This window comes from Mirounga leonina, unplaced genomic scaffold (assembly GCF_011800145.1).
Source record: "Mirounga leonina isolate KUSES-001 unplaced genomic scaffold, KU_Mleo_1.0 Mir_82, whole genome shotgun sequence".
Taxonomy (NCBI): Eukaryota; Metazoa; Chordata; class Mammalia; order Carnivora; family Phocidae; genus Mirounga; species Mirounga leonina.
This window is the reverse complement of record NW_023270825.1, coordinates 27,685,461-27,698,624: the sequence shown is the minus strand read 5'-3', so window position 1 is coordinate 27,698,624 and position 13,164 is coordinate 27,685,461. Positions and strand designations below refer to the sequence as shown.

Below are 13,164 nucleotides of genomic sequence, written 5' to 3'. Positions count from 1 at the left end.
CCATAACTGCGAGGCATTCATAGTGGAAATTATTGCTTTTTATATTGCTGGTGATGACAGTGCCGCCGGAATAGGGGATGTGATTAGGACAAGAAAAAAAGAGCGATTCACATTGCCTGTATTTTCATCTCTAAATTTCCCAAAGCTCTTTAAGGCATAAATAACAATCAATTTTTAAGAAAGAAAGCTGGAGTCACACTACTTTGAATACTGGGTCTCTCCTCTCCCATAGTGATTTTTTTTTTTTTTTTTTGGTATTGTGTTGAGACAAGGAACTTGAAGGGACCCCATGAAAAAAGAGCTGGTTTTATTCTTTGCTCCTTTTCCTGCTTGTCTTCTCACTAGGACCTGTACTCCTGCCCTTGCATCATGGCTTCTAGTACAAATGTATGTCCTCCTTGTAAGGTCAAGGAGCTTATGATTTCTTTGGAGTCTCCCAGCACAATAGTATCTAAGGACTGACCGGGTGGGGTGGTCATGTACGTTTTTCAAGACCACGGGCTCCAGACACCCCTGACTCCAGGGCATGAGTGACTTATGGAGGACATCTGAGCACTCATCCTTGTTTTGACCAGTTCCTGGATGCCAGAAAGGACACGTAGATGAAACTACCATCCTCAGTAAAAACTCCAGACCCCGAGCAAAGACAAGACTCATGCTCCTTTCCCTTCTGGAGTCTCCCAAATGCTCCATCGGTATCTGCTCTCTCTATGCCTTCAATAAATTCTGCTCTCACTTCTTGCTGGCTCAAGTTTGATTTCTATCCTGCATGAAGCCAAGGACCCTCTTGGTTGGTCCTGCAGGACCCCTCTGGGTCCTTGCCCTGGCCCGCCTACATCAGTATGCTCTGATAGAATGCCATCCAGTGATACATATACAGTCTGCACCTCTTCCATCATGTCTAAATCTTGAAAGCGTGAGGGTATGTTGAGGTTGCTGAGAATTGTCAGTCAGCACTGTGAAACTTCAGTGATGCTTCCAAGGGATCTCAGAGTGTTCATACCCACCTATGTGGTGCGAGGGAGAATGATCGTGCCAGCCTGGTCTTCTTGTAACACTCTTGTAAAGAACTTGCTCTAGAACAAGACTAGAATTGTAGATTAAAAAAAAAAAAAAATCACCTAAGCTGTCCCTTTCCTAGACAAATGGTATTCTAGTTTGGGTTTCAGAGGGCTCTTCATACAGCTTGCAAAGGATGATGGGTCTTTTAATATTTGTACTCTAGTAAAATTTGGAGCTCTGACCTATAATTAGTATATAACCTTTCTAGAGTATGGAGAAATAGGTTCAATCACCTAATGTGATGTCAATTTTCTTTAACCCTCTGTGTAAATGGTGCACATTAAAAAACCAGGACTACTGTTAGATTTTTCTTTATAAACATAATGACAAAAAGACTGTACAAGATCAATTAAAAAGGCAGAATGGGTCCACTGCTGTCTGTCTTGGAGTAAGAGAAAGGCTCATGCTAGAAATGATCACTTTTCCTTTCAGGGGAAGAGGACATGACCCTGGAAAACATTTCTCTCTGAGTATTTACCCAGCTAGAGATCCGGGTTGTCAGATCCAAATGGTCCCACCATAATCCTTTTTTCCCGGGCAGTGCGCAGATCTTTCACAGATGACAATTGACCTCTGCTTCTTGTGTGTAGGTCCAGGACTGGACTCTGTGACCAGGGATTTGGTGTGCGGGGCCTCACAGGCTGCAGAGAAATATTAATACATGAGTGCCTATGCCGAACACATGGTCTCATGTAAAAGGTAGACCCAAAGAGAAAGCCTCTTCAGCCACGGTTTATCAGAATAGCTCTATGAATTAGTACAATAAATAAGAAAGTAGAATTTAGGACTTCAAGACCTGTCCTTCTTTGACCCCCGTCAGAAGCCTAACGTGGCAAATATGCCTGAATTTCCCTCCCAAGAAGGCTTGGGCATCTGCATGACCTTTGGGGTTAGCCTGCATTTTTAATGTCTTTACTATTACGCAGAAGTAGCAGCAGTGATGGGACGCCCTTGTATCTGTGACTAAAGAGACCTATTCCAGGGACATGCTGAGAAGGTGGATTCACTCAGGGTGAACAGTCCCAGGGGACAGAGCACTGCTCTATCTCAACCCCATAAACCAATGTAGTGCTGGCCAGGGCTGAGCTTGTACCTAGGTTACAGCATCCTCAGGAGTCTAGGTTGTTCTAATATGAATCAAGTTTTCTGCATTACTCCATGGGCTAATAAAAGGGATGTCCTCTGTGGAGAAAAAAGGACCCTCACACATTGTTGGGCTCCCCCGTGAGCAGAGTCTGCTTGAGATTCTCGCTCTCTCTCTCCCTTCGCACCTCCCCCACTCGTGCACACCTCTCTTAAATAATAAAACAGCAACATGTAAATGCTAGAATAAATTAGATCCTTTGCATCTATTTAAACTTAAAATGAAAACACTTTTTTTAAAGATTTTTAAAAAAATTTTTAAGTAATCTCGGGTGCCTGGGTGGCTCAGATGGTTAAGTGGCTGCCTTCGGCTCAGGTCATGATCCCAGGGTCCTGGGATCAAGTCCCACATCGGGCTCCCTGCTCAGCGGGGAGCCTGCTTCTCCCTCTGCCTCTCTCTCTGTCTCTTATGAATAAATAAATAAAATCTTTAAAAAAAAATAAAAAAAATTTTTAAGTAATCTCTACACCCAATATGGGGCTTGAACTCATCACCCCGATATCAAGAGTCACGTGTTCTACTGACTGAGCCAGCCACATGTCCCAAAATGAAAATACTTTGGATGTCAATTTAAAACGTTAAAAAGACGACAAAGCTTTTCACAGTTCTTTTAGAGGGTACGTAAGCAAAAGAGTTGGAAGTTCAACATTCTAGACAGCATTTTTCATGATTTGTATCAGGACTTAGCGGGCTTTTACTATAAAGGGCCAGATAATAAATATCTTAGGTTTTGAGGGGCAGATGGTCTGTCTCAAAACCACTCAACTCTGCTGTTGTAGCATAAAAGTAGCCACAGGCAGTTTGTAATGAATGAGTGTGGCTGTGTTCCAATATAGGTTTACTTGTGGGCACTGCCATTTGAGTTTTGTATACATTTTATGTCACAAAATATTATTCTCCTTCTGATTTTTCAACCATTCAAAAATATAAAAATCATTCCAGTCCACAGAGTGTATAAAAAAACAGGACACAGGCTGGATTTGGTCAGAGGGCCACAATTTGTTGACCCCTGATTTATATTAATTGGGTGAATTAGTCTTTTTTTTTTTTTAATATTTTTATTTATTTGACAGAGAGAGATACAGCAAGAGAGGGAACACAAGCAGGGGGAGTGGGAGAGGGAGAAGCAGGCCTCCCGCCGAGCAGGGAGCCCGATGCGGGGCTCGATCCCAGGACCCTGGGATCATGACCTGAGCCCAAGGCAGACGCTTAACGACTGAGCCACCCAGGCGCCCCAAGTCTTACAAATTAGTAAATCAGTAGTCTCAAAGCTAGACTGTAATCTGTCTCACATTTGCCAAAGCAAAGGCCTAGTCCTTGAGGCCTTAAGCAAGATAAATCAGAAATAGATGAATTAAACATGAAAGTTCTTCTATTGCCAATAATCCCATTCCCAGAGGCAACGTCTGTCTTCAGTTTGGTATTTATCTTTCCAGATATTCAGCTGTGCAGATACACATACATATGCACACAACATATATGTTTTTAAAGAAACTAGGGTGCCTGGCTGGCTCAGTCTGCAGAGCATGTGACTCTATTTATTTGTTTGTTTGACACAGAGAGAGAGACAGCTAGAGAGGGAACACAAGCAGGGGGAGTGGGAGAGGGAGAAGCAGGCTCCCGGCTGAGCAGGGAGACCGATGTGGGCCTCGATCCCAGGACTCTGGGATTGTGACCTGAGCCAAAGGCAGACGCTTAACGACTGAGCCACCCAGGCGCCCCGAGCATGTGACTCTTGATCTCAGGGTTGTAAATTCAAGCCCACATTGAGTGTAGAGATTACATAAAATTAAAGGATTTTTCAAAAAATAAGTAAATAAAAAATAAACTATATATGTATATATAATATATAAATGTATATGAGTTGTGGTTTTTTAAAGATTTTTATTTATTTATTTGACAGAACGAGCGAGCAGATAAGCAGGGGGAGCAGCAGGCAAAGGGAGAAGCAGACTCCCCGCTGAGCAAAGAGCCTGATGCAGGACTTGATCCCAGGACCCCGGGATCATGACCTGAGCCAAAGGCAGACGCTTAACCAACCGAGCCACCCAGGTGCCCCATGAGTTATGTTTTTTTAACAAAAAATAAGACAACATATATATTGTTCTGCAATTTGATTTTTCAATTTATTATATATACTTTTTTTTTTTAGGTGGAGAGAGGGAGAAAGAGAATCTTAAGCAGGCTCCATACCCAGTGTGGAGCTCAATCTCACAACTCTGAGATCATGACTTGAGCTGAAATCAAGAGTTCGGAACTTAACCAACTGAGCCACCCAGGGGCCCCTCAATTTACAATATATTTTAAACATCTTCCTTGTCATTCTTTTTAACAATTACCAATTAATAGGCATTTGAATCATTTCCAATTTTGAAATTATAAGCAATGAACACCTGTGTATCTTTGTACACATGGGTGAATATTTTCTTTTTTATTTTTTAAAGATTTTCTTTTTTAAAATTTATTTATTTATTTGAGAGAGAGCATGCGAGAGTACTAGCAGTGGGGGAGAGTCAGAGGGAGAGGGAGAAGCAGAAGCTCCGCTGAGGAGGGAGCCTGACGCGGGGCTCCATCCCAGCACCCCGGGATCATGACCTGAGCCAAAGACAGACTCTTAACCGACTGAGCCACCCAGGCGCCCCTAAATATTTTATTTTTAAGTAATCCCTCCACCCATTGTGGGGCTTGAACTTACAACCCCAAGATCAAGAGTTGCATGCTCTACCAACTGAGCCAGCCAGGCGCACATGGGTGAATATTTCAAGAGACAGATTCCTAAAAGTACAATTACTGGGTTTAAAGACATTCAAATTTTTATACTGATGCAATCATCCCAAAGTTTATCCTAGGGTTTCTCAATCTTGATATCATAGACATTTGGGCTTCAGTCTTTGTTGTAGGGCTGTACTGTACATTGTAGAATGTTTGTTAGCATCTCTAGCCTCTACCAGTTATATGTCAGCAACAACCCCCCTGTTGTGACAACCAAAAAAGTGTCTCTAGACAACGCCAAATGTCCCCTGGGGGCAAAATCACTGGGTGGAGAACCATGGCCCTGGACATTTGTTTTCTTTTTTTTCCTTTTATTTCACTTTTTTTCCTATTCCCCTTTCAACAACCTCTTATATTATCCTTCCTTCACGAAGGAAAAGTACTTAAAGGAACTGTGATTCAGTACATACCACTTGTGAGATAATAGAAAAAATATATATTGGTTTCTCCCACCACCCATTTCAGAGTACTGAAACCCTCATAATTTCCTAATAACAAGAACACTAAGAGCACTTCTTGTTCTAATATTTGTCTTTGACCCCTCCCCAGACAGAGGGATCTTAAAACCTTTGTAGATTGGGGCACCTGGGTGGCTCAGTCGTTAAGCATCTGCCTTCGGCTCAGGTCATGATCCCGGGGTCCTGGGATTGAGCCCTGCATCAGGCTCCCTGCTCAGCTAGAGGCCTGCTTCTCCCTCTCCCACTCCCCCTGCTTGTGTTCCCTCTCTCGCTATGTATCTCTCTGTCAAATAAATAAATAAAAACTTAAAAAAAAAAACTTCATAAATTCTTAAGTGATAAGAGCACGTGGAGCATCTTTTGGTCTATTGAGGCAACCGTAGACTGGCTTCTGGGTTGGGGTTGGTCACCAGAAAGACCAAGCCATGATTAGACGCTTGGGATTTTCGGCCCACCCCTCATCCTTTAGAGAGGGGAAAGGAGCTAGAAACCAAGTTAATAATTAATCATGCCTGTGTAAGGAAGCCTCCATAAAAATACCAATAGTATGGAGCCCAGAGAGTTTCTGGTTGGTGAAACATCCACACCAGGAGTGTGACATACCCCAACTCCACAGGGACAGAAGCTCCTGCTGTCAGGACCCTCCCAGACCTCCCCCTATGTAGCTCTTGGTCTGGCTGTTCATCTGTCTCCCTTATCATATCCTTTTTTTTTTTTTTAAGATTTTATTTATTTATTTGAGAGAGAGAATGAGAGAGAGAGAGCACATGAGAGGGGGGAGGGTCAGAGGGAGAAGCAGACTCCGTGCTGAGCAGGGAGCCCGATGAGGGACTCGATCCCGGGACTCCAGGATCATGACCTGAGCCGAAGGCAGTCGCTCAACCAACTGAGCCACCCAGGCGCCCTCCCTTATCATATCCTTAATAAACTGGTCAATGTAAGTGTTTCCAAGTTTTGTGAGCCACCCTCAGAAATTAATAGAACCTGAGGCGGGGGCTGTGGGAACCTCACAACCCCGTTTGTTTTGTAGTCAAATTGGACAGAAGTTGAGGGTAACCTGGGGACCCAGTACTTGTAATTGGCGTCTGAAGTAGGGTGGGAACAGTCTTGTGGGCCTGAGCCCTTAACCTGTGGAATCAGATGCTATCTCCAGGTAGATAGTGTTCGAATTTAGTTAAGCTGTAGGACCCCAGCTGGTGTTGCAGAGAACTGCTTGTGGTGGGGGGAAAACCCTCATGTATTTGGTGACCAGAGTGTCAGAAATGAAGTGTTGTGAATGTTCTGTAGGCGAAGGGTAAAGGAGACACATAAGAAAGACACGGGAGGAGGAAAGAACTGGGTTTTTCCTTATACAAGAGGGGAAAATGGTTTTTCAATACAACACCCCTCTGTTATTGAGATAGGGAAACTGAAGGGACCCCATGAAAAAAAGCTGTTTGGGTTTTGTTTTGTTTTGTTTTTTGTTTGTTTGTTTGTTTGGTTTTGCTCCTTTCCCTGCTTGTCTTCTCACTAGGACCTGTACTCCTGCCCTGCATCATGGCTTCTAGTACAAATGTATGTCCTCCTTGTAAGGTCAAGGAGCTTATGATTTCTTTGGAGTCTCCCAGCACAATAGTATCTAAGGACTGACCGGGTGGGGTGGTCATGTACGTTTTTCAAGACCACGGGCTCCAGACACCACTGACTCCTGATGCCAAGACCCCTGACTCCGGGGCATGAGTGACTTATGGAGGACATCTGAGCACTCATCCTTGTTTTGACTAGTTCCTGGATGCCGGAGAGGACTCGTACACCAGACTACCGTCCTCAATAAAAACTCCAGACCCCAAGCAAAGACGAGACTTACTCTCCTTTCTGAGTCTCCCAGACACTCTGTCTGCATCTGCACTCTCTGTCTTCAGTAAACTCTGCTCTCACTTCCTGTCCACTCACATTTGATTTCTGTCCTGCGTGAAGCCAAGGACCCTCTTGGTTGGTGCTGAGGACCCCCTCTGGGTCCTCAGACCCAGGCAGCTGGTGTGATTATGGGCTCAAGTGTGTCCCCTCCCTCCCAAATTCGTATATTGAAGTCCTAACCCCTAGTATCTCAGAATGTGATATTTGGAGATAGTCTTTAGAGGGGTAATTAAGTTAAAATGAGGTCATTTAAAGTGGACCCTAATCCAATATGAACTAAAAGAAGGAAATTTGGACACAGATTTGTACAGAGGAAAGACCATGTGAAAACAGGGAGAAGACAGCCTTCCGCCAAGACAAGGGGCCAGCTCTCAGAAACCAGCTCTGCCAATACCTCAGTCTCAGACTTCCGGTCTCCAGAACTGTGAGAAAAGAAATTTCTTTTGTTTAAGCCATCAAGTCTGTAGTATTTTGTTATGACAGCCCTAGCAAACTCATATACCCTCCCAATGTATTTGAATTTTAAATAAAGAATGAGTAAAAAAGTCAATGACCAATCCAAAGGGATAACTATCTAACAATGGGTTTTGGCAGGGGAGATAATTTGGGGCATTTTCCTGAGAGGCTTCAGATCATTCTATGTAAGCTTAAACATGGAGTTGGCTTTATTCAACTTGTTTTCTATAGTAGCTTCTCTGATGAACAATTATTAACTTCTATAATCTTAATGTCAGGTTCCTTTGATTTATTTAAAGGGGAATTCTACTGATTCAAAAAAACCAGAAGAGCAAGGCAGGCAATGATTCGAGATCACAAAATATGAAATGAGTTTGGGAACGTGAAGTTTGTTGCTTAGAAAGCACTGTATTTTTTTTAAACCAGTTTTTTTTTTTTAGGTTTTATTTATTTATTTGTCAGAGAAAGAGAGAGTGAGAGAGAGAGCGAGAGCACGCACACAAGCAGGGGAAATGGGCAGAGGGAGAAACAGACTCTCCGCTGAGCAAGAAGTCCAGTGAAGAACTCGATCACAGGACCCTGAGGTCATGACCCAAGCCAAGGGCAGACACTTAACAACTGAGCCATCCAGGCACCTGAAAACACTGTATTTTTTAATCACACAAGTGATTTGTCACAGCACTCCAGCTGGTCTGAAGGGTTAACTTGCTTCAAGTTAACACACTCCTTGCTTGCTGACTTAAGGCTCTTCATCTGTAACAGAACTAATTTACTTTCAGGGCGCCTGGGTGGCTCAGCCAATTAAGAGTCTGCCTTCAGCTCAGGTCATGATCCCAGGATCCTGGGATTGAGCCCCGCATCGGCTCCCTGCTCATCGGGGAGCCTGCTTCTCCCTCTCTCACTCCCTCTGCTTGTGTTCCCTCTCCTACTATCTCTCTCTGTCAAATAAATAAATAAAATCTTAAAAAAGAAAAAGAATAATTTACTTTCTTTGAGATTTGCAGGCCACTGGCCTTGGGGAATAAAGGACCACAACGTTCCCAGGCCACCACAGAGGCCAGCAAGTCTGAAGCCCCCTTAGCTTTCTGATTAGCCCAGCAATCTTTTAGCAAAATGTTTTTCATTTTTAAGGTCACACAAAATGACTTCACTGGCCTCCCTTTGCGCATCTGTAGAACTTGCCCTCCTTTGCAGAAAGAACAGAGTACTTACTCTTGCATAACCCCCGGGCACCAAGGAACCAGAATTTACTTACTTACTTATTTTATTTATTTATTTATTTATTTTAAGATTGATTTATTTGAGAGAGAGTGTGAGCGTGGGGCGGGGGGGGCGCAGTCAGAAGGAGAGGGAGAGAGAGAGAATCTCAAGCAGACTCCCCACTGAGCGTGAAGCCTGATGCAGGGCTCCATCTTACGACCCTGAGATCATGACCTGAGCCAAAATCAAGAGTTGGACTCTTAACCTACTGAGCCACCCAGGTGCCTTGGAACCAGAACTTCTTGCACAACCTCCGAGTACCAAAATAACTCTGTAGCTGGCATCGTCGCATCTATATTCAAGATATGTCACAGACCACTGCACTCCGTTAACTGATTAAACCCCTTTAAAAATCTTGGGCCAGGCAGAAGCCTGGGAGTTGGCCTATTCAGGTGGCCAGCCTCCGGAATAAAGCTCACACTCCTTTCCAAAAAACTTGTCTCTTGAATATTGGCCTTTTGAGTGATGGGCAGCCAAACTTGGGTTTCAGTAATGATGTATGTTTTATGTAGAAAACCCAGAACATACAAACAAGTAAAGAAGAAGAAAATAAAAGTCACCTGAATCCCACCATCCAAAGATAATCGCTGTTAAATATTGTGGCGTAAAGACTCCCCAACTTTCTTGAGTAATATGTATTCTTAGAAAGAAACAACAGGCCCCAGTGGAGTCACTTTTGCTAAACCCCACCAAGCCTCAACACCTAACCTAATTGTACTTCTAGCCATTCCCAGCAGTGGAATTTTATACCAATTACTTTGGAATTTCCAGATCTGCACTAGTGAGGTAAACTGCATGATAAGACCCCTTGCCTTCCCCTAAGGGAAGGTAACCTTACCTGAAATAATCCACTCTTTTAACTTCTTTGTCCCACCCTCTTTCTGCCAGCAAGAAACCTGCCATTTTGTACAACTTGGAGTTCCTTGCTACTTGCTAGATGGGATGCTGCCTGATTCATAAATTGTTGAATAAAGCCAATTAGATCTTCAAATGTATTCAAATTTTGTTTTTTAACAGTATGGATGTATGTATGGATAGACAGGTATACACATACACATTACACAAACGTAAATGTCCCCCGAATGGGATCCTACTACAACACTTATTTTGTCTTTTATTTCCCCACCCAGTGATACATTAAGAACATTACTCCATGTCATTCAATTGTATTTCTGAAGATGGTTATTAAAATCTGCTCTTAGAGTGAGAACTAAGTAGCACCACAGGAAAAGTGATGAAATTTAAAATAAGTCAGGCTCCAAAAGATGCCTCTCAGTCACAAGGGAATCTCAAAGACAGACAGCAACAACATTCTTTGAGGAAATCACAAAATGTTGAGAAAAGAAAAAGATGAGGTCACGGGAAGGACTGGGAGGAGGAGATGTTTGTACAGGATGTAGAAAAGATACATTCACAGCCCTCTTCTAGCTGAGTTTATACCCCAGCTTTGTGAGCGGAGGAGCACAGCTCATCCCCCTAGTTCACTGCAGGATGTGTATTGAAAACCACTCCCTCAAAGGCAATTAAAGCTCCCACTGACAAACCAGACCTGCCCTCTTCAACATTTCCCCAAGGGATCTGATATTACGGCCTTGCCAGCACACACAGCCTGTGTGTCAGTTAGGAAGAGGGCTCCCCCTCCTGCTGTCCTTTCTAGACACTGCAGCCCTAAACTAGGGCACAGGAATTGGGAGACTATCATTTGGTATCAGCTCATACTGCTCCCCCCAGCCCACCCTAGCTCATACTTCAATTCCTGGTCTGTTCCTCACACAATGGACTTGTCTGATATGATTTACTTAAACTTCTACAGAACATATGCAAAAATAATCTTAATCTCCACATCCCCACACCCCAAACCAGGCTAGGGACACACAAGCCATCTTACAGGGCTTTGCTCCATAATAATAAATTATTATTACTATAGCTATCATTTTTTAAGTGTTTAGCTCTGTACCAGACCCTGTGCTAAGTGCCTTAGATGCATTATTTTATCTTTACAACAACTCAATGAAGAAGTAGGTTCAGGGGAGCCTGGGTGGCTCAGTCGTTAAACGTCTACCTTCAGCTTGGGTCATGATCCTGGGGTCCTGGGATGGAGCCCCGCATCTGGCTCCCCGGAGAGCCTGCTTCTCCCTCTCCCACTCCCCCTGCTTGTGTTCCCTCTCTTGCTGTCTCTCTCTGTCAAATAAATAAAATCTTAAAAAAAAAAAAAAGAAGTAGGTTCAATTATTATTCCCATTTTACAGATGAGATTACTGAGACCGAAGAGAGTAACTTGACTCAGCTAATGCCACAGATAATGAGTGAGAAGGAATCAATTCTAGTTGGCTTCCCGCAAACATTTCCTGTGCACCTCCTGTATGAAAGGCAGTATACTAAACTCAAGAGAAAAAGGCATACAGCAGTCCTTTCTTTGAAATCCCACCATCCTTGAAAGAGTTTACAGTTTAGGAAGGAAAATGACAAGTACATAATATACCAATACAAGGCATAAGGTGCTAAGTTCACGTGAAAGGGTCAAAGTTCTCTTGTGATTAGAGATGCGAGGGCCTTTGAGGAGATGGAATGTGAAATGGGCTTTAATAAGGGTTTTCACAAAAGACGTTTGGAGGACAGCATTTAGGGGAAACAGCATGAGTAAAGAAAGGTATGGCAAACACAGGCAAGGAAGAGCAAATAGTTAAACTTCTAGAAGTAGAGCTTAGGGGAACTGTGACTGATAAAGCTGTAACATTACGTGACTTCAGAACCTAGCTACAGAGCTCGGAATGGTCGACGGAGTACCAGATGGGTTTTGAGAGAGGTAATGGTAAATCTGGGGCCACAACTTGAGAAAATTTTGTTGTCACTACCTGTGTTATAAACTGGCATAGGGAGAGATCAAAGTTAGAGACCAGTTGGGAAACTTATAATAGACCAAAGTTTCTTGGTCTCAGCACTAATGACATTCTGGATCAGATAAATATCTGGAGGGGGAGAGTGTCCTTTGCACTGCAGGTGTTTAACAGCATGTCTGGCCTCTACCCACTGCATATTTTAACATTCCGCCCCATCCCCAGTGTTTCCTGGGAGGCAAAATCGCCTCAGTTGAGGACAACTGTATTAGACCATATTACAGTCAGAAATTTTAAAAGGTGAATGTGACCCGTGGACAGGGTTAAAACATAAAAGCTTTGGCAAGTGTTTGGATAGAAGTGTGACTGAAGAGGATGGAAGGATCAAACAGATGTAGTCTAACATACTCCTAATTGCTTGCAACACTGTAAACTTCAGAAGGGCAATTTGGTAAACCCTTTTGAAGGGAGTTTGGTAAAACCTATTAACAATCACAAAAGCTATCTTGCCCTTTGACCCAGCAATTCCATTCCTGGAAATTTATCTCAAATGATTCAAATGAAGACACAATCTTCATGTACAAAGCAACAGTATTTACAGAGAATAGTGACCTTGCTGTTCTCAACAATTGCACCCTCATGCCTACCACATTTAATAGTGCCTGTTAAATGAGAGGCTCAGATTTAAGAGGTCAATTTAAGATTCAGAGAAAGTGTGATCGAAGATTCTGAGGAGAGAAGTCGTAGCTAAGGAAACAAAACCCCAGATGGGGTGGAAAGGGCAGATATCAAGAACGCAAGTAGAAACTCTTATAACTTATTCCCATATCATAGAGGGCAATGACTCAGATTTTGTATATCCTTGCATTCTTTTTTTTTTTTTTAAGGTAGGCTCCACCCCCAACGTGGGGCTTGAACTCACAACTCAGATCAAGGATCACACGCTCTGCTCTACATTCTGAGCCAGCCAGGGGCTCCCCCCAACCCCAAAAGACTGAGATTTTTTGTATTGGTCAAAGGAAGGAAGGAAATTAGGGAGTCAATCAGTGACGTCATCTGCTGAGAAAGAAGACCCGGTGGACCCGAGGTTTGAACTTTGCCCGAAGAATCTCGATCTTTGCCCAAGAACATTCCTTGAAAATAGGAATTGTGCGCTTTTCCGTGCAAAGTTGGGGAAGAACACGCTGTTCAGAAATGAGGACGTCCTAGGGAACACCCCAATATACAGAGATTAAAGATGAAGAGTTAATTAAGTAGACAACTTTCTTTCTCCCGGAGT

General features: G+C 43.2%; 1 protein-coding gene across 2 annotated transcripts in view; it reads right to left on the bottom strand.

Annotated features, from left to right (window-relative positions):
- Nucleotides 1-248: 248 nt before the first annotated feature.
- The window catches only part of HEATR4 (HEAT repeat containing 4), a 55,811-nt gene continuing 42,895 nt past the window's right edge, over nt 249-13,164 (bottom strand). For both annotated transcript variants that reach the window (XM_034992686.1, XM_034992685.1), the window contains exon 17: nt 249-1,703. In XM_034992686.1, the coding sequence (XP_034848577.1) occupies nt 1,545-1,703 (159 nt within the window). In that variant the 3' untranslated portion in view covers nt 249-1,544. The remainder of the gene's footprint in view (nt 1,704-13,164) is intronic.